The sequence below is a fragment of the Sinohyriopsis cumingii genome, chromosome 2 (assembly GCF_028554795.1).
Source record: "Sinohyriopsis cumingii isolate HCF-2022 chromosome 2, ASM2855479v2, whole genome shotgun sequence".
Taxonomy (NCBI): domain Eukaryota; kingdom Metazoa; phylum Mollusca; class Bivalvia; order Unionida; family Unionidae; genus Sinohyriopsis; species Sinohyriopsis cumingii.
This window is the reverse complement of record NC_142962.1, coordinates 89,914,524-89,942,173: the sequence shown is the minus strand read 5'-3', so window position 1 is coordinate 89,942,173 and position 27,650 is coordinate 89,914,524. Positions and strand designations below refer to the sequence as shown.

General features: G+C 36.0%; 1 protein-coding gene across 8 annotated transcripts in view; it reads right to left on the bottom strand.

Annotated features, from left to right (window-relative positions):
• LOC149805347 (mechanosensitive cation channel TMEM63B-like) overlaps positions 1 to 27,650 on the bottom strand; it is a 159,008-nt gene that overhangs the window by 55,337 nt on the left and 76,021 nt on the right. For all 8 annotated transcript variants that reach the window (XM_089949426.1, XM_089949453.1, XM_089949462.1 and 5 more), the window contains 4 exons: positions 22,633 to 22,766; positions 16,493 to 16,618; positions 13,765 to 13,909; positions 9,436 to 9,542 (listed from right to left, as the gene is read on the bottom strand). In XM_089949426.1, coding sequence (XP_089805552.1) covers positions 9,436 to 9,542; positions 13,765 to 13,909; positions 16,493 to 16,618; positions 22,633 to 22,766 — 512 coding nt within the window. The remainder of the gene's footprint in view (positions 1 to 9,435; positions 9,543 to 13,764; positions 13,910 to 16,492; positions 16,619 to 22,632; positions 22,767 to 27,650) is intronic.

Below are 27,650 nucleotides of genomic sequence, written 5' to 3'. Positions count from 1 at the left end.
TGAGTACTGAAATGTTGTGAGATATCTGCCTTTTTTCTGGTAGTGGAGATCAACCGGATGAGGCATTATCTCATAACCTATCTTTGTCGGATTTTTGGCCGCTCGCTAGTAATTAATATATTTATATAGACTGACATTTGTATGTGGATGGTAAGTAAAATTCTTCTTCTTTTCACTCATAACTAAATCCTCCAGAACTCACATTTTCTGTACTAATCCTTGTCATCATACAAGAACACCTGCATCTCTATTGTCTATTGACCCTTTGTTAAATTTCCGATGCATGAGTGGAAGGCAGCATCACTCTGCTACCACAAATGTAAAAAAAAAAAAAGCAAAACATCTTACTTGTTGGTCTCTTCAATAGGCAAGGGGGGAACAGTAACTATAATCAACCAAACAACGGCCAATTCCCTTTTTAAAAATTTATTCAGATAAAAGTTTGCTGAAATTTCAAAGAAAACAGATTACCTCTGAAGCACCAACTGTTATGAAAACATACAATGCAAATAGAAAAAAGATCAATCTCAATAATGCAAAACAATTATTTGATGTTACCACCACAATAAGAAATGGGCATTTATTTGGTTCTCTAAAGCTGGCTTTTAGTGGTGACTTCAATAATGCATGCACCTTTCACCAAAGAAAGCCAACAACAATCTTCAATAAAAACAAAGAACCTTTCTTCAAAGGACGTCAGTACCAAACTTAAATAAAAGTGATGGAATTTGATGGATGTTTGCATTTTCCAACGTGACTTTAACACATTTACTGTGCCCTGAAAGTTTCTTTTATGCTGGGAAAAAGTTTATGCTTACCAATGCTACCAACAGCAGCTTAAAACACAAACTGTTCCCTACTTGGGAAGAACTGAAAACTCATGTGCTCATTATTCAATACGTGATTGACCTATGTTTTTCCACTGAATTCAGACCTATATGACCTGTGACAAAATTAATGAATATTTTAAATCTGTGTGTTCATATTTTCGATGGAATTACTTGTATTGTGTATTCAATGTATGTGATGAGATTTGCGGGTGAGTACATGGTGTTAATACTCTATTTATGCTATACTTTAGACATATATAAACAGTATCCATGGTTCTCTAAATAATGTAAAATATTATATATGCCTTCTCTGTTTTCACTACAGGTGTATTTCCTATTTAATATGCATTGATTTAAGATGGTAACCATGCCAATGAAGCACGTATTTTACCACTTGCATTTATTACCTACCCCCACCACCACCACCACTGCACAAACTTTTTGGGGTCCATGCATCATTTTCTTCAGTTTACTGACCTGGTTGCTTATAACACAGTTCGGTCTATAACATGGCTGGGTTCTATGGCTCCCAACTACCGTGTTATAGCGAGGTCACACTGTATTTTGCAATCCAATGGATTTTAAGGACAGAAATATGATGTATTATTTTATGTAATATCAGTGGGGTTGTGATTATGTGAGTGTTTGCACATGTGTATGACACTGATATTTGACAGTGCTAAGTCCAACAACTATTTCTTTCTTTTCTTTCTTTGTCAGTATAATTGAAGAAAACAGATAAGCTAATGTTCTATTCAGATTTGAATTTAAATTCATTTTCTATAGGCTTATAGGAAAATATAGATCATTCTCAATTGGACATGGCTTTTTTTTGGTCACATGCCCTTGCAGCTTCCAAGGGGAAAACATTTCCCTCCCATAAGTCCAGTGGAAATTGTGAAACCACATCTTTATGAAGCTGTCCCAGAAAGGCAACCATCTTCACCACAGATAAATGTTCCTCCTGACTGAATTGAGTCTTTTAGGATAAAAGATCTCCGATAAGACTGGAGAAGTCTACTTGGATTTCCATCCCACTCCATTTGCATGTAGGTTCTCCAGCCACCAACGAAAGCTTTCAAGGTTTTCATCTTGAGAATGTTGACATGTAAATAATGATCCAGAGGGTTCCATACTCATATGGCATTCAAAATGGTTGGAGACTTGCTCCTCCAGTCATACGTTTTTGCATCCATAGCGATTATAATTGTTGGAGATACCCCGACACAAATCCAGGGTGGTTTTCCTGCCATTTGGATGCAACATTATATTGTGCAGATTGTGCAAATTGGTCCAATGGTCAAAGGTTCAGCCTCCATTTGGAGTGCAGTATCATTGTTATGGGAGCCCAAGAAGCAACTAAGGACAAGTGTATCTGCTGCTGCTTTCAGCAAAACTTGGCAGTCAAAGAAATTCTCTAGCTGATGGAAACAAAGAATCTACCATTGCATGAATTCAATTTCATCAGATAAACATTCCTTTTACTTCAACATAGATTCCAGGCATAGCTGACAGAGTTCCTGAAAGGGTATGAGGTCGAAGATGTCCTGTTGACAAATATGTTGAGAATGAAAAGGAGGGCAACACATGCAATCATGTCTTGCTCCAAAATATAACTATCCTGCTGCTCAGTACCCTTTTATAGGCAAATCAAAGAATTTCTCAAAGCCATGAGAGTGGGGACATAAAATCATGCTCCTGCAAGTCCACATTGATTGCTCAGTACCACAATGAATTGCATTAAAACTTCTTGTTATATTCCAAAGCGAAACCTAAAGCATACTAGAGTTGACTGAATGTGCTTAGGCTGATGACCAAGTGGTAAGTTCTGCATTGCAGCTGAGAGAACTTGGGGCAAAGGTTTAGGAGGTGCACAGAATGTGATATCCAGTCCACAGGAACCATTTGTCTGGTCCACGTGTTGTCATGGTAAATCTTGATACTTGGCAATAAAACATTAGAGCCTTCTCTCTACCAGAATATCTCATAAGGGGGCATAAACGTGTCATTTGAGATAGGGAGGAACTCTAGGAATGGTGGTGAACATGATCAATCTCCCTTTGATTATTCCAATTAGTTGGGGAGAACTGTGATTTTCAATGGTTCTAAATTTGGTAGGTCTGCTTTCCAGTGGCATGTGCTCTAGGGTCATCCATGCAACCTTAATATTTATTTTCTTGCAAATCCCTCCGATGGAGCTGAAACTCTGAGGGATAGAAACAAGGCATCCTTGTTGTCTTGTTGCGAATTCCATCAACCTGATCATTAAAGAAAAGATTAGATAAAGGCTGTAATCTTAGATTAGCCTATGATGGTCTGGAAAACAGAGAAGGCATTTGCAAGCAAAAATGTCTGCTGATGCTTGTAACTTGTAATTGATGATGTAAGTAGTTGTAAAATGTTAGTAACTTCTCAGATTATGGAAGCAATTGAAAACAGATTCTTCTGAAGACAATAATCAGTTGATATCGGAATTGTAGACCTGGCAGGTGATGTAGGGAAAGAGGAGGATGTAACTCCAAAGGGAATAGGCAGATAACTTCTTCAGTGGAAGGCTGCAGAGGAAAAGGAGGACAGAACTCCAATGGAAGTGGCAAGAACCCTACCTCAGTCCAAGGTTGTAGGTGATGTAGAGGAAGAGGACAGCTCCAATGGAAGTGGCAAGAACACTACCTCAGTCCAAGGCTGTAGGTGATGTAGAGAAAGAGGAGGAGGACAACTCCAATGGAAGTGGCAAGAACACTACCTCAGTCCAAGGCTGCAGGTGATGTAAAGGAAGAGGTGGACAAAACTCCAATGAAAGTGGCAAGAACACTACCTCAGTCCAAGGCTGCAAGGCAGAATTTCACTTATCATAATAGGATCTAACAACAATGAAGGAACTTGAGGGCCAGTTTTTCATTGGTTTGGATTAAGGTAATGAAGCCAATGTCTAGTGTGCTACCTGCAAAGTAGTTGAAATAAATGTTAAGGCTGATGGCTCACTACACTTGCAGCACATTATGAATTAAATCCCTTACTTTTAAGGTGTCATTAAGTAGAGGCTCCCTTTGGGTGGCAGAGGTTTGAGGTTGATCAAAGAGACATATCTATGGAACTGAGGTACCAGGATGGACATTGTATGCCAGAAAAGACTAGACATACCATGCCGGTTAAACTGACCCATAAGAGTGCCTATATAAGCAGTGCAGCACTATGCAGGTTTGACTGACCCATGGGAGTGCCTGAGTGTATAAACTGTACATCGTCCATAAGAAGTGGTTAGCAGCACTATGCATATTAGTATGCTATATAATTGGTTTCATGAAGTGGTTCTTGGGTATTGCAGCACTAAACTGGGCATCATATGCAGGAAGTGCCTAGTAGCACAATATGTGAGATGTGGAACTGAACAAATTAATTTTCTGGTATCTGATACTGTATGATCAATTGCAGACATGACCAATTGCAATTTGAGTTTATAGCCAAGTTCAGTTGTGAAGGAACATGGCAATCTTGGCTGACATGACATCCATTTTTTGAGGACGAGATGGGTGTCGGGATATTGATCCATGTAACTGTAATTGAGGCTGTTTTGCTCTCCATCTTACTCACCAGTAAATGATATGGTTTTGAACCCTTGCATTCAAGCTTATGTCTTCATCCCTCAAGCTATGCTTCTGCACCTTCCCCTCAGTGCCCAAAAAACTGCACCCCATCTGTCAATAATATTCAAGTCAGACAAATATTCAAGAATGACAACTAGAGATAACTACATATACTGAGTGGTTGTCATACTGGTCTAAATTTGTAAGATAAAATACAGCAGACAATATATACATGTAGTGTAGTGAGTCTCCTGCTTTATGAACTTTTGAGTGTCCATGCAGAGTTACCCAGTAAGATAAATACCTGTAAAGGGGCACATGTGGCCTGTAAAGGTAGAGAATAAGAGCACTTCTATTAATATTTACCAAGTGGTATATAATCAAATTATAGTAACAAGTAACTTGTAGGAAGGTCAATTTTAACTGCATATACAGGTAAAATCATTGAAGCATCACTTATAGCAACTATTATGTATGAAGTGAAGCTGAATAATCAATTCCAGTAACAACTTACCCATTGGAAGACCAATTGTTCTAACTCCCTATACATGTAAAATCACTGATGCATTGCTTGTAGTAATTACAAGCATAAGCTAGATGATAATGAGTAAACAGTATATAGAAAACTTACCTGTACTTATCTGACCATGGCAGAAGCCATACAGTAATATAAATGAGTTATTTACATTACACACAAAACCTGCACATAAAAATGGAACTGAAACATCATTACTGATACTTATGAAGTAGATGCTACAATATCCATGAAGAGACCATGTTGCCAGTAGGAAACGCCCAATGATGTTCTATACTATCAATGAAGACCCTAAGACAAGAAAATATAGAAAATTGCATGTATCCAGATTCAGCAGAAAGTATACAGCAATACTAATTTAGTTTTCTGTATCACTCTCCAGACATGCACTTATTAATACAGTTACAGCATTGTGAGGGACACCAGTGCACCCCATGGATGCATCAAAGGTGCCTTAGTATGTAAAGATGGCAGGATGGTAATACAGAAGTTAGGAAACTTTGTCGTTGGCAGTAGGAAGAACATAAAAATTGGAAATTTAAAAATGGATTATACTTCCCTTTGAAGACGAAACTTCTCTAACTTCTTTTGAGCTAGAAAACTTCCAAACTGCTTGTATGGATTTTGTGTGGCCTATCTTTCTGTAGAGAATGTGCTACTCAGCATGAGTGGAAGCAGTAACTGATGATTTCATTGGATTTGGTGCCAATCGCAGTATCAAGGGCAGATCACATTAATTTCCACCTAAGTGAGCAGATAACTTTTTGCTCTTCAGTTAAAAGGTTTAAACCTGGAAGGACTGGATTTGCTAGGTAGCAGTAGTTCTCCTAAGGTATTATGATTGGGTAACATATATGAAGAAGAAGAAAAGTCAGTATATTCTTGTACAAGCTGAGGTGAGTGTGAAACAGAGAGAGAGAGCAAAGCTGGTCATTCATGGAAATGCATGTCAAATACTTGGAAATCTGGTACATCTAATCTTGACAATAGTTTCAAACACGGTAAATATTAAGTGCTTCTTCACTTAGACTTTAAAATAGTGAGCATCTTAGAAATAAAATTTACACTACCGGCAAGAAATACTACAAGTGAAATACCCCGCAAACTATTTACAAAGTACATTTGACTTAAAAAAGTGCCTGAAACCGTAAACTGTATGAAAAACTGAGAGAGAAATACATAACGAAAACATAATCCCTCCTTTGCACAGTAGTCCACTGGATTAGAGTAACTGATACAATCCACTGTCTAGCTTGGGTGTGTTTGGAATCTCCTGCTCTGCTGGAAGTGGCTGCTGAGACATCTCTGTTTGCAAAGTAATTGTGACCATCAATGAAGTAAAACTACATCTCTGTTTGCAAAGTAATTGTGACCATCAATGAAGTAAAACTACATCTCTGTTTGCAAAGTAATTGTGACCATCAATGAAGTAAAAATACATCTCTGTTTGCAAGGTAATTGTGACCATGAATGAGTAAAACTACATCTCTGTTTGCAAAGTATTTGAGACCATCAATGAAGTAAAACTACATCTCTGTTTGCAAAGTAATTGTGACCATCAATGAAGTAAAACTACATCTCTGGCATAGTAACTGTCACTGTCCAAAGGGTCAATAACATCTCTAACAGCAAAGTAATTGTCACCATCAGATAGGCAATGACATCTTGATAAGCATTTTAACTGTCACTGTCCATGGGTAAATAGCAGTTTTTGTTAGCAAAGAAACTGCTATACTCCAAGACATAAATAAAACCTTTTTTGGCAAAGAAACTGTATTTTTCAAAAGGATAAATCATTTTCCTTTTGCTGAAGTAACTATAACCAAATAAGATCTCTGTTAGCAAAGTAACTGTCAATGTCCAATGGCAAATAACATCTCTGGTAGCAAAGCAATGAACACTGTTAATGGTTAATGGGATAAATAACATCTATGCTGGCAAAGTAACCGTTACTGTCCAAAGGCAAATAACATATCTGTTGGCAAAACAATGATCACAGTCAATGGGGTAAATAACATTTCTAACTGTTACTAGCCAAGGGCAAATAACATCTCTGGTGGCAAAGCAATTATTACTGTCAATGGTGTAAATGACATCTGTTAGCAAAGTAACTGTTGCTGTCCAAAGGCAAATAACATCTCAAGTGGCAAAGTAATACCCACTGTCAATGGTGTAAATAACATCTCTGTTAGCAAAGTAACAGTCACTGTCAATGTCTCTGACGGTGACTGTCAATGGGACAAATAACACCAGATACACTGGATAATATGGATAAATTCCAGTAAGACAAGGAGAAACAGGTTGATTTGGTTCAATATGTCAGTGAGGCCAAACTACTATTTTCCCATTTGTATCTGACTGGACTGTCAAGTTTTCTGGTTTCTCTCATACACTGCAATGATACTGAGCCATTTTTCTTGCTGTGGCAAGGATATATTTAACCTTTCCCTTGTGATGGTTGCAGAAAATTGCAATGTCTGCATTGACTAATTTGCATATTAGTTTCAATGCATATCTGCTGATATCAGACCAGCATTGATTTTGGGCCTCCAATGTGTTATTAACTCCTTTATCACTTAACAGCCATGTTTGCAGATCCTGGTGCATGGCAACAACTGGGAAAGACCCATCCAAGATTTCAATGTTTATTCTTGGGGCTATGTTAGTCATCACAGTTCTGGCCACTATGTTGAAGCTATTTAAGTGTTATCTTAGTCAGGAAACAAATTTTAAGAGATGAAAATCTCTCCAAGTATGAAATGTTGCTTGGCAATAAATCTGTCTAGTCATGCAATTTGTATGAATAAAGAGATCTTGGGAATATTTCAGTACACATACACCCTGGTTTCCATAATAGTCAACTTATTTTTACATAATTGTTTTATTCTTCTGCAATATGTTTAGTGCAGGATGTTTCAGAAATTATTACACTTTAGTATACTGATACCATTATGACCAAATAGGTATTCATGGTAAGGTCATTTTTTTGTCAACTGAGGAGTACACTGACATGTTGCATAAGTAATGTACATAGTCGCCTGTAAATCTTTATTATATTCATATTTCGAGACTATTCAAACAATAATTTATACTTAAATTTATTTTAATGTATTGTTCTCATCCATGCATTGAGATAATAAAACATAATATGTAAATACAGAACATAATCAATGCAGTTTTGAGTGTCACCCACCCATGAACAGTCTCTGATCATAGTTGTTTTAATCCTATGTCACCAGAAGCCATATATGAACATGTTCAAGTTGATTTTGATGCATGCAACTTTTTAAAACTATACTATAGTAGGTACAGGGTTTGAAACATCAAAAATCAGTAACAGTACTGTGATGAATATATTGGTGAGATATTGTGATTCTGGTGACATCAAAACAAAGGCCCCCAGTAGTGAATGGAAAACAAAAACACGAGAGATAGATGAAGGTGAAAATAATTACATTAAACAGATGAAACATGAAAGGACACAAATTACATTAAAAGAAATTAGTTATAAAACAGCAATTTTGAAATGTAGATGTGAGTGAGGCCATCATAAACAGTGAAGTTATGCTTAAAGGATGAACCATTGAGCTGAAAGGTTTTGGGGTGGTATTTTTGCATCATGTAATTTAAATTATATTTAAGGCTTTTTTCAATTATTTCACTCTAAAATATCTGTACAAATTACAATGCTTTCAAGACAGCAGATTTTGTTTGTGCGACTTAACTACACCAAACTGATCATTCACTTTGGGGACAGCCAGTAATAAAGATGTTATTAATTTTTGTGCCCAGTTCCTGTAACTGCAGTAACATTACAGGGGCCCCATGTGGCCAAGTGGTCTAAAGCGCTCACCATTTCAGATCACTGCCATCTCACCTCTGTCTGCGTGGGTTTCGAGTCCAAGGCTCGGCTAGCGTGGGTACGTGGGAAAGCCTGCCAGTAGCTTCTTGTGGGTCGGTGGTTCTTCCCTGGGTTTTCCAGGGTTCTTCCTCCACCAGTTATACTGGCTGCCATGTATAGCCTATCTTGTGCTGAAAAATGGTGTTAAACCCTAGAACAACAACAACAACAACAGTAACATTACTGCCCCCTTTGGATGCAGAGCTTTATCAGTCCTGTACACAGGTTTTTTTTGTTGCCATAATGTGTAAAATCTATTAGCTGATTTGGCGTGTTTCCACTGTATGCATTACAGATTGAAATCATTCTGGTAAAATGTGATATGCAGTGTAGAAATATGATTCTAATTTGATTCTTTGTTGACAAAAAAAGTTTTGTACAAAGGCAGTCAGTATATAGTCCAAATGAGGCGACCCAAATGTCTTCTTATTTCCATCAACTATGATGGGAAAAGATGATTAAAACACATCTTCATGTTTCACATAAGGGTTACAAACTCTGGATTGACAACCATAAATCTGGCTTACATATTCACATTATGCATGAAAATATGACAAAAAACATTATTGTGGGCTGCACTACCTTGTCCAGTGTCCAATGTACTGGTCTGAGTAGTAAATTACATTTGGCAGCAAGGCTGTAAATGTCCACAGGAGCAGGGTAGGTGCAAACTGAATTAAAACAGCACTCTGAAAAAGAAAACAAAAATCATAAGTACCAATTTACTTATATTTACTCACAGTGGCATTTATTTACCTGTTTACCTTTCATGTGCTAATATAAGTCAAATGATGACAAGAGTCCCTCAATGGGACTGATGCTCCACTCACTGAAGAGAATTTCCAGGAATTCATCATTTGAGTATTTAAACTATGTAATATTCTTGATTAACTTTGCCATTAAACACTAAACCAAATTAAATACAAAATATCAAATTTTCAAATCAATAATATTTTCTTACACAAGTGAGTTAACATGTTCACAAGATACCTGTAAAAGCAGTACAAAATTACTGCCATGGCCTAAGACCTTGAATCTAATATCAAGGATATAAAATCACTGAATTTGTCTCTGAAAATATCAAGATATACCCACATGCTAAGTTTCATTAAATCTATAATTAAATATTTTTGGAGAGAACAAAGTCATTTAAGGTGTTCATCAGGTGGGGTTTAACAAAAATATATTCATATCTTTTTGTGTAATCATACTCTCAAGCCAGTACAGCTAAAACTATGTGTCAAGGACCTTGCAATCAATGTTACAGTGCAGACATTAACACAACTAAATACAGAGATCTTGATCAATGTCAGAATGCCCACTTTAAAACAGAGTTATTGGAACTTAAAATCAATGTCAAAGTGCTGACAATAAACAACTATATACAACATCCTTTGACCTTGAAATGAATGCTGGAGTACTGACTTTAACACATTTAAATACAAACATCACACATGTACAAGTCACTGTTCATAATCTCAGTGGGGTTGAAAAATTCAAACTACGACCTTTGATTCCACCCTAATATCAGTTATGTTGCATGTCAATGTGGTCAGGTAGGTGCATTTAAATATTAACTGTTGTTCTAAAGCTTAATACTAATATAGTTTAATCAGTCTATTCAATCCTGAATGCTGAATGCATGGCACTGTAAATATCATCAAAAAACTTCCAGATGAAAATTATTGATCACTATGGACTTTTACAATGGCAGCCATGTACCAAAATGAGTCATGAATAGAAAACATTGGTCAAAATATCACAAATAACAGGGTATAATAAATTTATTTCAACACAAGCAAATTTTACTAAGACATCACAACACACCACATTCAATATGATTTGTACTGGATCATGCCTTGCAGTTAACCTCATCCAACAATGTGTACATAACTGAATACTGATTCTGCTGCATGTATTTGATCTTCAAAGGAACATGGATGTTATGAGAATCATAACTAATTGCCATTTAAAAGTATGTGTAATCAAATTCTAACAAATTACACCCATTAATGAAAAGTCATTATTGAACGCCCATATGACTTGTTTGACTTGTACTTTACTTCTAGATTTGCAAACTCCTAAAAAAAATCAGATATCTTGTTGGTCAGCTCTGCATCTTTTTCATTCAGGTCTAATTAAATCTTGCAGAACCAATTTTTCCAAGTAAAATAAGTTTCTCTGAGAATACTTACCCAATAATAATACCTTAGGATAACTAATACTACCTCACAAATCCAGCCATACTGGAACCTACTTTTAGCTAAAGGGAGCTCAAAGTTGTCTGCCAACGTATGTGGGGGCTATGTAGAGTGATCTCCCCTTAGGTATAATACTTGTTATGATTGGGTAATTATTCTCGAAGAAACATATTTCACTATGGTGGCACTCTACAGTTTCGGTTAGGATTTTAAAGAAAAAGAATTTCTCCGGCTTTCCTCACTGGTTATACTGGCTTTTTAAAAAAGACCTTGTATATCTTGGGTATAATTCAAAGAACCTTTAATTCCCTTTATTTTGGTGTATGATTGATGGGTGTTCTATGGGTTACAGAGTATACAGCTTGGCCTTACTTCAGATGTGCACCTTTCAAAAAAGTGCTAGCTCTACTTGGTCATTTTAACTTCCTGAACTTCAGAGGTAAATTGTATAAAAAAGAGCCCATAATATTTTTTACATTTTAAATATTTGGTAATTCATTCATTGCACTTTCAGAAGCTGGTATTGTCTAGTCTGGCAAAATTCATTTTCCCTACTTTAATAGCTGCTTTTTATAGTGTACTTTAGACTAATTCAGGCCGATTTTTTAACACAAGGGTGCAGTCATTTAAGTTAGCAGTGTGCTTAAATCATGTAAAATTTCCAAAAGTACAATATCCAAAGAAATATCATCCACATTAATGTAGCATAGAGGTATGCCAACATTCTCTTCATTGTGCATGTCTTAAATGTGAACTACTTCACCTTACATATGTCACTCTCTCAAAATTACATATTAACTGGTGAGCGCCCCTGATGGAAAAATTGGTTTCTTCTTCAAATATGTTACCCAATCATAATACCTTAAGAGAACAGAAGGAGGAGTAGCAATAACATGATTTTCAAGATGGCTGCCACACTGGCCATACTAGATGTCTCAGAGCAACGATTTTCATTTAGGACCAGTCAGACACCATAGAAAGTCTTTTAGTGAAAACCCTAAAATGATATGACCCTCCATACAAGAAGAGCAGTATTACAAGAGTGCTAAAGACGACCATCACTGCTACCATATTGTATGTCAGATATGTGGCTATGTGGCATCATTAAAGACTAAATTTCGTGATGAATGTGTGTGTCAAGTTTTGTGGCAATCCTCCAAGTAGTTTAGAAGTAGTGATAACAAGCTAGTGCTAAAGTAAGGTCTATATCCTGACTACTGACCAGTATGACTTTTATCTGTAATCATCGCTCTGATTGGATGTATGCACTTGCAGCATCATATTGTTTACTCACGTGCTATAGATGGAGCTTTTAGAAGATACTGAAAGGACCATAATGGTCTCAATCTGCATGTGAGAGTGAGATATGAATAGTTCAGCTAAAGTACTTGCATCCCGTCCTGTTTTCATGAAGAAAACTCCTGTTAAAAATGTTATCCAACAAAATGGTTGCTTTTCAGAACTCTGTCAATATAATTTGGATTGTAGAATCAAAATTTGTTTTCATAATTTTGCAAAAATCTGGAATGGCTGGCATGTCTGCACTTTAAATGCTATGCTAAATCTATAAATGTGGAAAATTAGCAAATTTCCCATTTTAAAACTCCAAATGCTTGGAAACAAAACCTTTACACTTCCCATGACCACAGTTACATGCATGTGAAATTTGTGCCATGACAAATTCATCTGAGATATTCAGCTGATCGAAGTACTGGAAACGTGTTGAGCAAGTATAATATTGCATGACTAGTATTTATTACTATAATACAGGAAAGTGTGAGGGAACTATGTCATGGTGCAATGGTAAAAATATGACAGCTAGCAGAAGTAATGAACATGGCCCCAAATATGTGCCGAAATACCAGATGTATTATCAATACAGTGTTCTAAACTGGCACTTTAACAATTAGTGTATAACTGACTAATTATAAGACATCAACAATTTTTTTAGCTTGCTAATTTGTTTGTAGCATTTGAATGAACATCCACAGTGACAAATAAACATTATCATCACTGCTTGTATGCAGAAAGGCCCAGAACAGTAAGACTTAATGCTATACAACAGGCCACTTTGGCATCAACTGACTTCAATTTTTAAAAAATGCAGCAGTGATGACCTGAATTTTTCAATTTGCTCTGTGTAAGTAAGTGCATTCTTTAATGATACTGCTACAAGAGAAAACAAAAAGAGCACCATGATCAGCACATTATATGCCCACACATTTAATAGTCATTTAATATGTAGATAGCTAATATTTTTATGCAAAAATCATTTTTCTTCACAATGATCTTGACCTTTGACATTTTCAGTCAGAAATCAATGGCTTCTTTCATACCCCAAGTGCAAGGTATCCACAAAGTTTGGTAACTGTAGAGGGTAGAAGACTTATATTGTGGAAACCATTTTTCTCTTGTCACACTGACCTTGCTCTTTGATCATTTGATCCTTGCCCTTTGACCGTTTGATCCTAAAATCAATAGGGTTTTTGCATCGCCATTTTCAAGTCATCCACAAAGTTTGGTAACTGTAAATGGTGGACAACTAAAGTTATTGAATGGAAATCAAACAGACAGATGGATAGACAACATCATAATACACATTTCTTATGGCAAGCATATGAAAAAATTCACACATTAAGCTGTCTCGCTAATTATGTGAAAAATGTATACTTGTGTAAATTTTGTGATTTGTGAGAATTTCCTTACTAACATGTAGTTTTTCCTTGTAGTTGATCTTGTCCAGGAGGGTGATAATGATGGAGGGAGTGGTGAGGAAGAACAATAAGATGACAAGAAACATGTTGATACAAATGGCCTTGGCCCACCATGAGGTTCCATGTGAGGACAGCTTGTCCCTGAAAATTCATCATATAAACTGTATCATATTTATCAGTGCCATAATGTCATCATATTATGTGAATTAACACTCAGTCATTTCTTAGGGTAAAAATATGCATTTCTTTGATAAACGAACATCACACCTGCATTCATTTTAATGATTTAAGAAATATTACACTATGGAACTCGTGACATGCATAGAATAATCAACTTGGGGTGTTTTATCAAATAAAACACCCAAGATGATGGAGTCATCTACATCCACTGCTCTGCCAAAATGTCGGCTTGGAGAGGAAAGAATTTCATACATATAGGAAGTTTATATTTGACTGTGTCTACAGTCTACCACCAGATGCTAGTGTTTGTTGAAAAGAGGCTGTTGAAAGTATTTCAGACTTTAATTGCTCATAAATATTACTTATTACATATGTTCATGTGCTTCTGCGATAATAAAGACAGTTTGACATAAAACATGTGTTTATTAATTACTAATTTCGTATCTTTCGGAAAAAATTACATTCCAGACAGATAAATATGGGACATTACTCATCTACATATAAATATTACAATAGCTTTTTTTATCATTAACAGTAGTTTATGACTTTTCAGATGCTCCCTTGCTGTAGCCATGAATTTATGAGTGTTGTGTTGCATCTGAAGGCAAAATGTATGTGACATTGATACCAATTACATTGACAAACTAACTCTTGCAGGTTCACATGTGTGTTTTAATAGCTAACTGATCATGAACCCTTTCCCAAGCAAGATATCATGGCTCGATTCCTTAAGTAAGGACTAGTGTACTATTTGATGATGAAAATGTACCAACTTCTGTTTCAAAATTTAAACATCAGTATGTAAATAATAACTTTTTATGAGAATATAATCAGTGAAGAGCACTTATTTAATTTTTGTTAAGATGAAGATTTTAACTGCCGTGTTTGCATATTTTATTTATAAAATCATTTGAAAACCGTAAGTGTGGACATAACCATGTCTATGAATTACTATATCATTAGATTGTCTGTTTTTGTAAATAACTGGGCAAAAAGATTAAGGAAAATATATAATTAAATGAAAACAACATCTAAATATTATGTGATAGCAGATTTGGCCTAAACATTTAATCAAGTAACTCAGAAACACAAAGAACAATGCTAAGTTGTGGAGTTTGAAAAACTGCTGTAAAAAAAGGATGCGTTCTGTATGCTAACTAGGTTCATTAGTTTCCCATTTTTCCTGCATGTGGCTGATGTGTTCTGTATGCCAGCAAGGTTCATTGTTTTCTCATTTTTCCTGCATGTGGCTGATGCGTTCTGTATGCTAACTAGGTTCATTAGTTTCCCATTTTTCCTGCATGTGGCTGATGTGTTCTGTATGCTAACTAGGTTCATTAGTTTCCCATTTTTCCTGCACGTGGCTGATGTGTTCTGTATGCTAACTAGGTTCATTAGTTTCCAATTTTCACTGCATGTGGCTGATATAATCTATGCTAACTAGGTTAATTAATTTCCAATTTTCATAGCAGAAAAAATACTTTATTGTTGTCATATTGAGTCTGAGGCTCTTAGTTTCCTACCAAAACCTTCAGTTGCAATTTTTCTTGAAATTAGTGTTTTGACTACTAAAACGGAACAGCTAAAACCCCTCAATGCAGTTATTTCTGTGATTTCACTTATAATTTAACGGCAGCATGGCTCCCATTTTTTAATTTAAGGTGACCTCTTTTTAACATCCTAAATACATGCTCTCACAAAAGCCAATTATTTGCAGCCCTAGCAGATTTTCTAAAATATACTGCAGTGTTATATTTGTTAAAAAAAATAAAGAAAAGCTATCAAGATCAGACAAGTTAAAAGATTTTTTAATACAGTTGGCACTGTTTAATGTTTGGAGGAAGTAACATGTAGCTGGTTTGGCATTTTCCGATAATTTCTTAATGTGATCCTGCTTATACTGCGATGATATTTTTGGACCCCAAGCATCATGTTATAACGGGTTTTACCTGTACGTCTCTGATAGATATGTGATAGCCCTTGGCCTCAATATGCTTTTCTGTCTCATTTTTACAGACCCTAGAATGCGCTGGTCAAAGTCTGAACCACTCTATTTGCAAAATATTTCTCCTAAATAACCGTTTCAATGATCAGAATGGTATTTTCAATTACTGCATCTCTCATGTTTGGTGTTGACATTGTGAATACAGGTAAAACCTGTTATAATGCAACTGATTTCATCATTTTGGTACTAGACACCACAATGATCTATATCTCATCCACTTTCTACAAAGAAGATAAAAATAATTATTTAATTTTATTCCAGCACAATAACTTGCTTCATATGCAAACACCTAAGTTATAAATAGCATTATAATGTCATTTAAATGCATTATTGAATATTCCCAGACCTTAATGTGACAATCTAAGATAACTGATATGACAACCAGATGGAGAAAAAAAATTGCAAATCTTGAGATTTCTCTTACATATATTTGATATTAAAAGGTCTGGATCTGCTAGAATGGCCAACAAGGCTCCGCAATTCCTACATGGATAAAAGTCAACTATTTAGGAATTATGCCTGTATTAAGTTGGACTTACCAATATATATTGTCTGGTGAGGGGGCAAATTTGACCACCCACTCAATAATGTTCAGATCAGTGTGAATAGAGGACGGCTGTGGGTTGCGTGCCACTTTACATGTTGCATGGAAATCTGCACGCACTCTGAAAGAGTAAACAATAAAGAAACTGTAAGATTCAGAATCACCTCCAGACATAAACAAGAGTATTGTGAAAGGCACATTATAAATCTGTTCCATGTTTAATAGTCATCATTGTAGAGAACTGAATTTTTTGTGCATAGATCGTTTTTCTACTTTCAGTCATCATAAAATTGATCTTCCATTTTTTACCCCCTAAATCAATAAACTTCTTCCTTACCACAAGTACAAGCCATCCACAAACGTTTGGTCCAGGTATGTGATGTAAAACTAATATTACCATTGGAAACCATATTTCTTCTTTCAGTCAGAGACTTCAACTTTTAATTTCAGAATCAACTGGTTTCTTCCTTATGCCAAGTGTAAGCCATCCACAAAGTTTGGTAACTGTAGAAGGTGGAGAACTCCACTTCTTAAGTGGAAACAATTTTCATCTTTCAGTTACAATGACCTCAGCCTAAGGGCTGAAATCTAGGAGGTTCTTCCTTACCCCACACGCAAGCCATCAAAACATTTGGTAACTGTAGAATATGGACAACTTGAGTCAGTGTTGAAAATAAATTGGTAACAGTCAGACAGATGGACATCATAATGTAATATTTTCCACCTCATCATGTGTATATAAAAGAAAGTGGAAAAAGAGGAAAGGTAAGTAATTTGCTCACAAAAATATACCAACTAGACCCAGTCTCTCTAGCATCAAACACCACCCTTCTGCATATCATAAGTGGTAACAAATGGTGACAAATTTTTGCCCTGGGATGATGTTCCAGATGTGAAGGTTTCATACTTTTTACATCAATAAATGAATCTGTATTTTATGGATTTCACCATATTTTCCCTTTTATATTTGTTGTCTGTGACTTTTGGGGGATACCTACACATACTAGGCCCTATAGAGTCAAGCCTGTGCTGATGTGCCATTCAAACCTATAAAAATACTTGTATACATGTCTCCCCCATCCTACCACTACACCCATGATGGTTAAGAACCTGATGCCAAACAAGAGTACCTTGAAGGGACTGATACTCCACTGGCCTAAAAGAATTTCCTGGAATCCAAGGCAAATTTGTTTCTTGTTTCTAACTGGTCAGTATTGAAACCATCTCGATATTCTTGAGAAACTCCAGCATAAAAATTTGATAATGAAACTATTTTCAAGGGATTGCTCTAGAGGCTGAAAAGAATTTCAAGGAATTCAGTATAAGACCATTTCTTTTTAACTGCTGAGCAATCAAGGAGGTTGTCCATATTTTACAGTTACCAAATGTTTTGATCGCTTGCGTGTGGGGGTAAGGAAGAACCTCCTTGATTTCAGCTCTTTGGAGTGATAACATTTTCAAATTACCCAAGGGGCCCCGAGTGGTCGAGTGGTCTAAAGCGCTCTCCGTTACGGATCACTGCCATCTCACCTCTGTCTGCGTGGGTTCGAGTCTCCGATTCAGCCAATGTGGGTATGTGAGAAAGCCTGCCAGTAGCTTCTCGTGGGTCGGTGGTTCTTTCCGGGGTTTTCCCGGGTTCTTCCTCCACCATTAATACTGGCTGCCATGTATAGCCTATCGTGTGCTGAAAAATGACGTTAAACCCCATTACAACAACAACAACAACAAATCAGCCACTGTGGCAACCATACTGGATGCAAAATTAGCACCAATTTCATTAAGGACAAACAAGACACTACTCAGAGACTTTTAGAACCAGAAATCATCAGAAGACTTTTGGCTGACCAACCATTCAGGAGAATTAGTAAGAACATTTTCAAAATATTCATTGTGGCAGTCATGTCTGAAATCCATTTGAAACCATTTTCAGTCAGGACCAACTAGAAATCATAATCAGAAGAAGGTACCGCCTGAAGTAACGTGGAAGCATTCCCTCCCATCTGCTGAGTTGGTCCAGTCAGCTCCGGTCATTAATCAGTTTCATTTTGTAACTGATCAAAAGGAATAGTCCTTGCTGATTCAGTGGTTCAACTGACCACTGTGTCTTGTCAGGGTGAAGTTTATATATCCACTAGTTACCAATGCAAGCAGTTTTTCAGACATGTGACATTAGCCTCCCTTCTGTTTATGGTGTGCCACTGTATCACAACCTTATGTATTCAGTAAGTGAAGTATTTTTAAGGATGACAGTAATATTTAATGCAGCCAGGATCTGAATGACATTATTGTTTAATTCAGTTGTGATTTGGCTTAAATAATGGTTATTTAATTTAGATATCATAATTAGTCTTCTGTTGAAAACCACAGGTCGATATGACATTGCAAGTAGGAGAAGCAACATCAACATTTTTAACATGTCTGCTATAGCTGCCATACTAGATGTCAATTCGGCACCATTTAGTACCCACTTTCCCATGTACACGTTCACAATGTATAGCCTTCTAGCTCATGAGATTCTCTCCACAGCTGAAAGTTGACATTTTTTTCTTCACAGAACTTTCCAGATGAGAGCCTGGCATGAAGGTAAATGGAAAGACAAAGGCTAGCAGTTTGTGGTTCCACCATGTTGCAAATAGGTCTTCATCGGTCACTCCAAAAGATCACAAATCAAAATATTGATTGATAAATGGACCATTCAGTATGAAGGACTTTGCCAGAACATTGAGCTTGCCTGGAGTGTGATTGATTTGTATGGTTATATTTAACTGGAAGAACCAGCACAGAAACTTCCAAACCAGAATGCACAAGTCAGGTGATTTAGTCGCCCTGTTTGAAAAGCAAGGCCACCACCATGAATTGTCTGACGATAAGATTACCTTCCCATAGTTTCTGTCCTTAAAGACATGAAAACCTAAATCAATGCCTTCATTTCTAGAAGGCTGATATAAACAGGCAATTCCACTGAACACCACCTGCTACTGGGAACAGATGGGCTCCAGAAATTAATGATTTTGTGCTCATGCAAACTATAATTTCTGGTTGGAGCTTCTTCTGAGGGATTCCTGCTGTGGGGCAATCTATGTTACGCCAATGACACTGGAATAATACACCAGTCCCTCAATAACTTGCAAACCCACTTATAACATGGGGTCATGCATGGATCCCATTGTTTAAAGCATCTTTGCTTGTAGTGTGGTTTTGTTTCTGGACCCCAGCCTGCAGAAAAGTTATCGAGAGATGTTTTTTGCTTCAATTTTGATCCTGAATTTGGGATCAAGTTGAATGGAAACAGAAGCCACTGACCCATCTGCAAGAGGTGCATGAAAATGCAGCCAAGTAGAAATCAGATCTGCTGCTGCACTAAACAACCCAAGTAACCCAAGCAACTTTCTCTCTGAAATCCACTTCTCATTGGAAAATGAATGCAAGATTGATCATTTGTAACATGCATACATGAGGGTGACAGACAATGCTGAAGAAGGTAATAAACTCCATGCCCAGACACAAAACAATGGGATGGGTCAAGATCTGTTCCCAATTTGCTGAAAAACCTAGGTAGCCTAAAAGGGACAGGAGAATGTTCCTGCCCTTCACCAGAATAGATTTACCATATGTTTCTGGAGGATGTTATCTTGATATGCTGCAGTTACTAAAGACAAAGTCAACCAGAACAGGCTGATGATGCAGTTGAGACCTTTTGTGAAAGCCCAAGGGCTTATTCTTAGACTAAATGGGAGTACACAAAACTGATATATTTTTTCTTGGTAGGCAAATATAGGAACTTGACAGCAAGTTGGTGGTCAGGCTGGAGGTCAAATTGGTACCTCTTTCATTTAGACCAAGGAGACATCATAAGTTCCTTAGCAAAAACATTTCGATATAACCATCCATTCTGGAGAAGTAGTGAAAACAAAGATGGAAGTCAGAGGGCACAATTTTCATTGAGGACCATCTGAATATCATAAGAAGTCTTTAAGTAAAAGCCCAATGTAAATTCAGAAGTAGCAATAACAATATGTTTTCATGGCAGCCACATTGGATATCAGATCAGCACCATTTTTATTTAGGACCAACTAAACATCACAGGAAGTCTTTCACTATACCCATCTGTTCAAGATGAGTAGTGATAGAAAGATTTTCAAGATATCAACCATAGTAGTCATACTGAATGCAAGATTAGCATTATTTTCATTTAGTAAAAAGTCTTTTAGTGAAAACTATGTCAAGAAGACAATCCTTTCAGGTGTGGTGATAATATCTTCCAGACACCACTGTAGTTTTCAAAATGGAAAGAAAAATTTTAAGTACATTTTGTTTCTCTAAGAATACTTACCCAATCACATTATGTTAGGAATATTAGCCTTCCAACTCACAAATCCAGTAATGTGATTGGGTAAGTATTCTCAGAGAAATATAGCTAAAAATTTGCTTTCACCTTCAAATATGTTTCCCATTCACACTACATTAGGAGAATAAGTAACAGAAGGGGCTGCTGAGCATCCAACCTCTACCTCGGGTATCTTTCAAGTGAAGAATAGCTGGATTCCCCATGTAAACAATAATCTGTTATCCTAATTAGATAAGCAACACAGCCTGGGGTCACTTCATCTGTGACCCTTATCTATGGTCAAGAAGATGAAGATTGAAATCATTTTACCAACAAAATTTCACTGGTAAATCCAGCAAAGCTAACAGGCTGTGTTGATTGACTTTGATGGGTCTGTTGGCTGTCCATGCTACCATCACAAGACCTACCAGAATCAAGGTTTGCCTCTGCAATGCTATATCTCTGAGATGAAGGCTCGAGAAGGTTGGTTCTGCATGCCAGTCAACAGCTTCTATTATATCTCAGATTGAACTGTTTCATCTGAACACAAGGCTCACAGAGAGGGCTCGAAGCTTCTGAGTTGTAATCTTCATGAGGTAACTCTGATTTGGTGAGATGTCAAGAGTATGCAGAGATGGCTCGAATGATCTGGTGAGACGTCAGAGTATGCAGAGTGCACAATCCAATTCAGTCACAAGCAATGGCTTAAGGGGAGGTATCCATCCTATGTTCTGACTCACACTGGAAGGAAGAGGCCTTTGTGCATGCCATGACTTGTCTGTGTGTTTCAAGTAGTGTTTGAGAGCGTAAACAGAATCTTGCATAACTGCTGTTCTCAACCGGTCAAAGGAAGAGAGCGAACAAGTGATAACTTTGGTTACTGATGGTCGGTAACCTATTCTGGGCTACAAAGTCTGGTTGTGTCAAAAGAACCACCAAACCCTCTGATCTGAATTGAAGAGAGTTCAGGTAGACATAAAGGGCATAAAGATGTTGACAATATGTACAAAGTTTCATGGCAGTCCACTGAAAACTGACACCAGATGCATTTACATGATCCTGTATTCTAATGCATTAGACACCAATTAAAAACAAAAAAGCAACAACTCTACTAAAAATTGCAAAAGGGCAGTAATTTGTCAACATGCAAATTTTCAAATAATGGCTGCAAGATTTTTTAAGGTCCAGTGAAAACTGTGAGACTTGCTGTGTTCACAAGATTTTGTCCTACACTGTATACAAGTTGCAAGTCAAAAAGTCTAATAACCCAATGAAATTTCGAAAGTAATGCTATTTGTCAATATGCAGATCTCATAAGGTGATGATCATAATATTTACCAAGTTTCATATCAATATATCAAAAACTTTAACATTAGTTGTATTCATCAGTTTGTGTCATCGACAGAAGGTTTGATGGACAGACACATGGATTTCTATTGACACTTGTCTAAGCTATACAATGTTTGGATAACATATATATGAACTTATTAAAAGTCATGGCTTTTTATCGATTATAGAAATCCATCACAAGATTCTTTAATCTTTAATAAATTAAAGCAGAAATACTCTAAAAGACACACCCTCTAAAAAGTCAACCTGCTGCAATCATTTCTTAACAATGTCATTTTCATAACAGCAATCACTCACACCTAGGTAATATACATATTTAGATGAGCTATTGCTGATAAACCTACCTGTAATGCACATCAGCTGGCAAAGGGAGACAACCTTTAAAAGAACGAACATTGGAATTGCAAAGAAGTGTACTGAAACATACATTTATATCTTGGTCAGTAAACTCATCATACCTCTCTGCCATGACATCATTTTCAAAGGTGATAAAGGCAATGCCAAGAACTTCACGATATGCATTCACTTTCTCCTTTTCACACAATTGTTTATACTTCTCCTCTTCTTCTTCATAGTAATTTATGGCATCCACCTGAAAAATAAATGTTGATATTCAAACATTTTCTTTTCATGGCACATCATGATTAGTTGCGCATATACTGAGATACCCACTCTTCAGTATGCTTATCCAAAAATCTGTTCTTGAATTTGTCAAATATGGGCAACAATACTGGAATAGACAGAGCATTCATCAAAAATAGTTACTCATACAATCATTATACCTCTTCCTCCGAGACTATACTTATCACTACATTAAAAAAATCAATGGAGTTCCACTGATAATAAATGACAAAATCTCTCAAATTCCAGAACACTGAACATTCTTTGGTCAAAAAAATAGTCATAAACATTAGGCCTCAAACATTTTCTGCAGTTTTCTTCTTGACTGGTTTCTTGATATACATACTACTTTACATTGCAAAATTACTTTCTATGCACCAGTCTGTCATACAAGTGCTGAAGTACTTTTGTCCACATAAACATACCTGTTCAAAATGTAATCCATACCTATATCTCATATGTGGCTTTAGAGGAATATAATCAACATAATTCATAACGCAGAATTTTCATTAAACTTTGTAATAATTCTGCAAAATCCTGAATGGTTGGTATTGCTGCATATAATGCTACCCTTGTCCACCTGACTGTCCATCAATTGCATCTTTGTTATATTTTGCATTCATTCAACTTTCAGGCACTGTGGTGGGGTATACATATAATTATCTTTTTCGTTTATTCCATATCTATCTATACATGTATCAAGTTCATTTATTTTCCATTTACATGAACTTAAATTCAACATGTTCTTTTAACCCTTTACTCCCCAAGTACGCTTTTCTACGCCTTTACCTTTGCCCCCCCGTCTATGCCTAACTACGCTTTTACCTTTGCCCCCCATCTACACATTTCTACACATTACACAATATATACTATGAATAGGTTACAAGTTTCCATTTAAACGTTGATTTGCCGTGAGGTAACCAAATGCTGGTCAAAAAATAAACCATCTTTACTAAGATTCGATTTCAATGATGTATTACTTAACACAAGAACTTTATAAATCTAAATTTAACCGACCAATTATACACAGAGGGGTTTTCCACGGCCGCATCAAAAATGGCGTCGTGGTTCGATTGTATTACCTCAATTCAATGTAAATATTATGGCCTTTTCAACAGATATATGTTACTCATACTTGTAATTTTTGCCAATTATAATGCGAAAGTTTACATTACTAGTATAAATTCATAATATCATCATGTTCTTTATGTGGAAAATCATATTCACCGAATGCGCGGCAAATACGGCAAATCTTCTTCCATACACTGTAAGGTATAATGTAGTTTTAACGTGTTTAAAATAAGATATCTGTCATATCTGAGTGTCATATAAAATAAAATAACAAAATTAAGAACATCTTTGTTGTTCATTTCTTCCATTCATTTCAATATGCAAAGTTTCAATCAAATTGTATAACAGACGATACCGGAAGTGAAATTGTTTATTTACGAAAGGAATTCCCTGATCTCGTCATAGCGATGTCGTCCTCGTCTGTTGATTACAGTGATTTGTCTGGCAGTGAAAACGATTTTTCTGGATTCAGTTCCAACGAAATACCAGCTTTTATAAACAATGATGCCTTTAATGACAAAGGATCTGAAATTCTGTCATCAGATATCGACATTGAAATGTCATCAGACTCAAGTGACACTGATGATCAGCCAAATTGGTTTGCAGACGTGCAAGATGTTGACAGAAGTCCATTTACTCAGCAGTCAGGACCATCACATAATTTGCAAGAAACAGCACCAGAACTAGACTATTTCCATTTATATTTTCCATGTAAATCAAGGAATCAGTGATGCAAACTGGACAGAGACCAGTGTGCCTGAGATGTCTGCCTTTATTGGCATGTTGATATTCATGGGGATAATGAAAGCTCCTGACTATAGTTTTTATTGGTCAAATGACAATTTTCTATCAAATGAAGGAATCAAAAATGTAATGCCACGCAAAAGGTTTGAAAAACTCCTCCAGTACCTTCACCTAAATGATGACAACACTGATTTTCCTGCTGATCACCCTAACCATAACAAACTTCACAAAATCCGTCCAATACTGGATGAAGTTCTGTCAAACATTGCGAATACATACAAGCCTCGCCAACATCAAACCACTGATGAAGGTTTTTATACATTTCTACATTCATTACAAATATTGTATTTCTTTCCAACAGTAAATTGCACAGCAGAAACACTCACATATAGAGATCATCTAAAGAAATACACATACATACATGTATGCATACATATTATATTGTCTTTCATCTTTACATTAATGTGATAATTATAAAAATTAAAACAAATAACTTCATGTTAATTTGTATGTCCAATAAGAACCACTCATGTGTGCATATCACTGAAATTTAATGCATACCTTTTCATAATAATACAAATAAATTAAAAATAAACATAAATTAACTTTTATTTCACTGATCATATTTTAAGGTTAGATTAAAATTTCAAACAATACTTCATTAAATGATTTATTAAGAAGATAATGCACTTTACAGGTATGATTGCATTCAAGGGACGACACAAGGCCAAGCAGTATCTTCCATCAAAGCCAATCAAGTGGGGCCTGAAAGTATGGATGCGCTGTGATAGTTTGTCTGGTTTTGTCACCAGTTCGAGTTTTACCAGGGGAAGGAAGATACAGGTGAAGTGAATGAGAGCATGAAGGGTCTTGGCTATCGAGTTGTGCAAAAGCTTACTATGCCTTTGAGAGGAAAATTTTATCATGTATATTTTGATAACTTTTTTACATCTATTTGACTGGTGCGAAGTTTATTGAGACATGGAATATATGCATGTGGCACCATGAGGAAAAACCGTAAAGGCTTCCCAAAGGAATTTAAATATCCACCATATATGGAGCAAGGGACCATTTGGTCAGGCAGGATGGAAACCTGATTGCCACACTGTGGAAGGACAAAAAAACAGTGACAGTCCTATCCACAGCAGCAGATCCAACCATCATTGATACTGCTAACCGGAAACAGAAAGATTGGACAGTGCGACTGGTTAACTGTCCAAAGACCATCACAAATTACCAACAGTACTACAGAGGGGTTGACATATGTGACCAACTCAGGGCCAAATATTCAGTAGGATGATCTTCAAAGAAATGGTGGCGATATATGTTTCATTTCATTATAAATATATGTATCATCAATGGTTTTATAACAATGGTGGAGAGTCATCCTGAGAGTAATGAAAGAAGAAAAAGATTCAGACAGTTAGATTTTCGAGTTTATTTGGCAAAGCAGCTCATAGGAAGTTTCAAGTGCAGGAAGGTTGCCATGCATCGAAAATCTGTAGCCCCAGTGACACAGGCCAATATTGAGACGCACAGACTGCAGACACTTAAAAGGAAAAAATCTACCTGCAAATACTGTACCAAGCATGGAGAAAAAAGACGTAAAGAAACCAAATCTGGCTGTGTCGTTTGCAACGTCCAACTATGCTGCATAGACTGTCACAGCCTGTTTCATCAAAACATGGTCATGATAGAGGAGTAGCTGTGATGTGCGCCAATACAATTATAGTTTTTTCTTATTCTCATGTTTGTTTGTTTTGTTCATCAACGTGAAAGTCTGAGAACAAGTGATTTGCTAAATAGTTCATATTTATATTTAAATCAGCTCTTCAATGAAATGAAACATTAGCTAATTAAGTTTTTTTTCCTCCTCTCACAGCAGATATAATTACATTTCCTTGACCACATCACTAATGACAAATAACAAGAACTCACTATGAAATATTTTTAATAAGCTTTAATAAGGCCATGTATGGAAAGCAGGATAAACTTTATAAAATATTATTCTGTGAAGAACATTGAATTGTGCTTGAAAAAATCTAAAATATTAGTCACACATAAAGTATGAATAATTTCAAGCTCCAAAGATGTAATAAAATCAAAAATGTGATGCTGAATTTCATTGTTTCCGACAAAACAGTACCCGAGTTTTTCATCAACGATGAAATGAATCATTAGAGTACATCCTTGCATGAAATATATTCCTATATCCAACTGAATCACATTACGACCAAGAGTAAAATGGCGCCATGCATGCCATGTGGGTGCATCTATTTTTAGAAATGGGGATTTTCTTAATATAACCACTCACTTTTTAATTATGTTTTTTAAAAAAAACTATTGATAATTATAGGTTGTAATAATTAGTATGTACTGGTAATATTATTTTCTATTTGTTAGATATGATTTTCTTGGCTGTGTTATGTTATTATCATTACAAAATGAGTGATATGAAAAAATAACCTTGACCTTCTATACCACATTGATTTATCCAATGTCGCATTGTGTAATATAGTTCAGACTATTATTTTTTAAAGAGCTAAATATTTAATCACTTAATGTTTATATCATGTTTCTTATGAATTTTATATATTCCTTAATGTATATGCCAAATGAATTATAATTACAGTCTGTCTAATGAACAGGCACTGCCTAAATAATGCGATGTCTGCCATTATTATGTTTCTGCCTCTTGTCAGATTCACTTGTGACTTCTAACTGATGTTACGAAGAATATAGCGAGAACACGGCAGTGAAATATTTTAGTTAAATATTTTGAACAATAATTTTACCAAGTATGATGATTAAATACATGTTTGTATTTACATATTAATGTTTAAAGATTCGAAGCAAAAGTTGCACTGATTAAAACAAAACAAGTTGTGCTTCGATAGTTGTTTTTATCACGAAATGATGACAAATAATAACTTACAGTAATCCGGCATTAATAACAAATGCAGACTTTCGGTAGAAATGATTTAGGTTATTTTGAGGCTATTCCAGGAATGCGAGAATAATTTTTTTAAGGATGACGTTG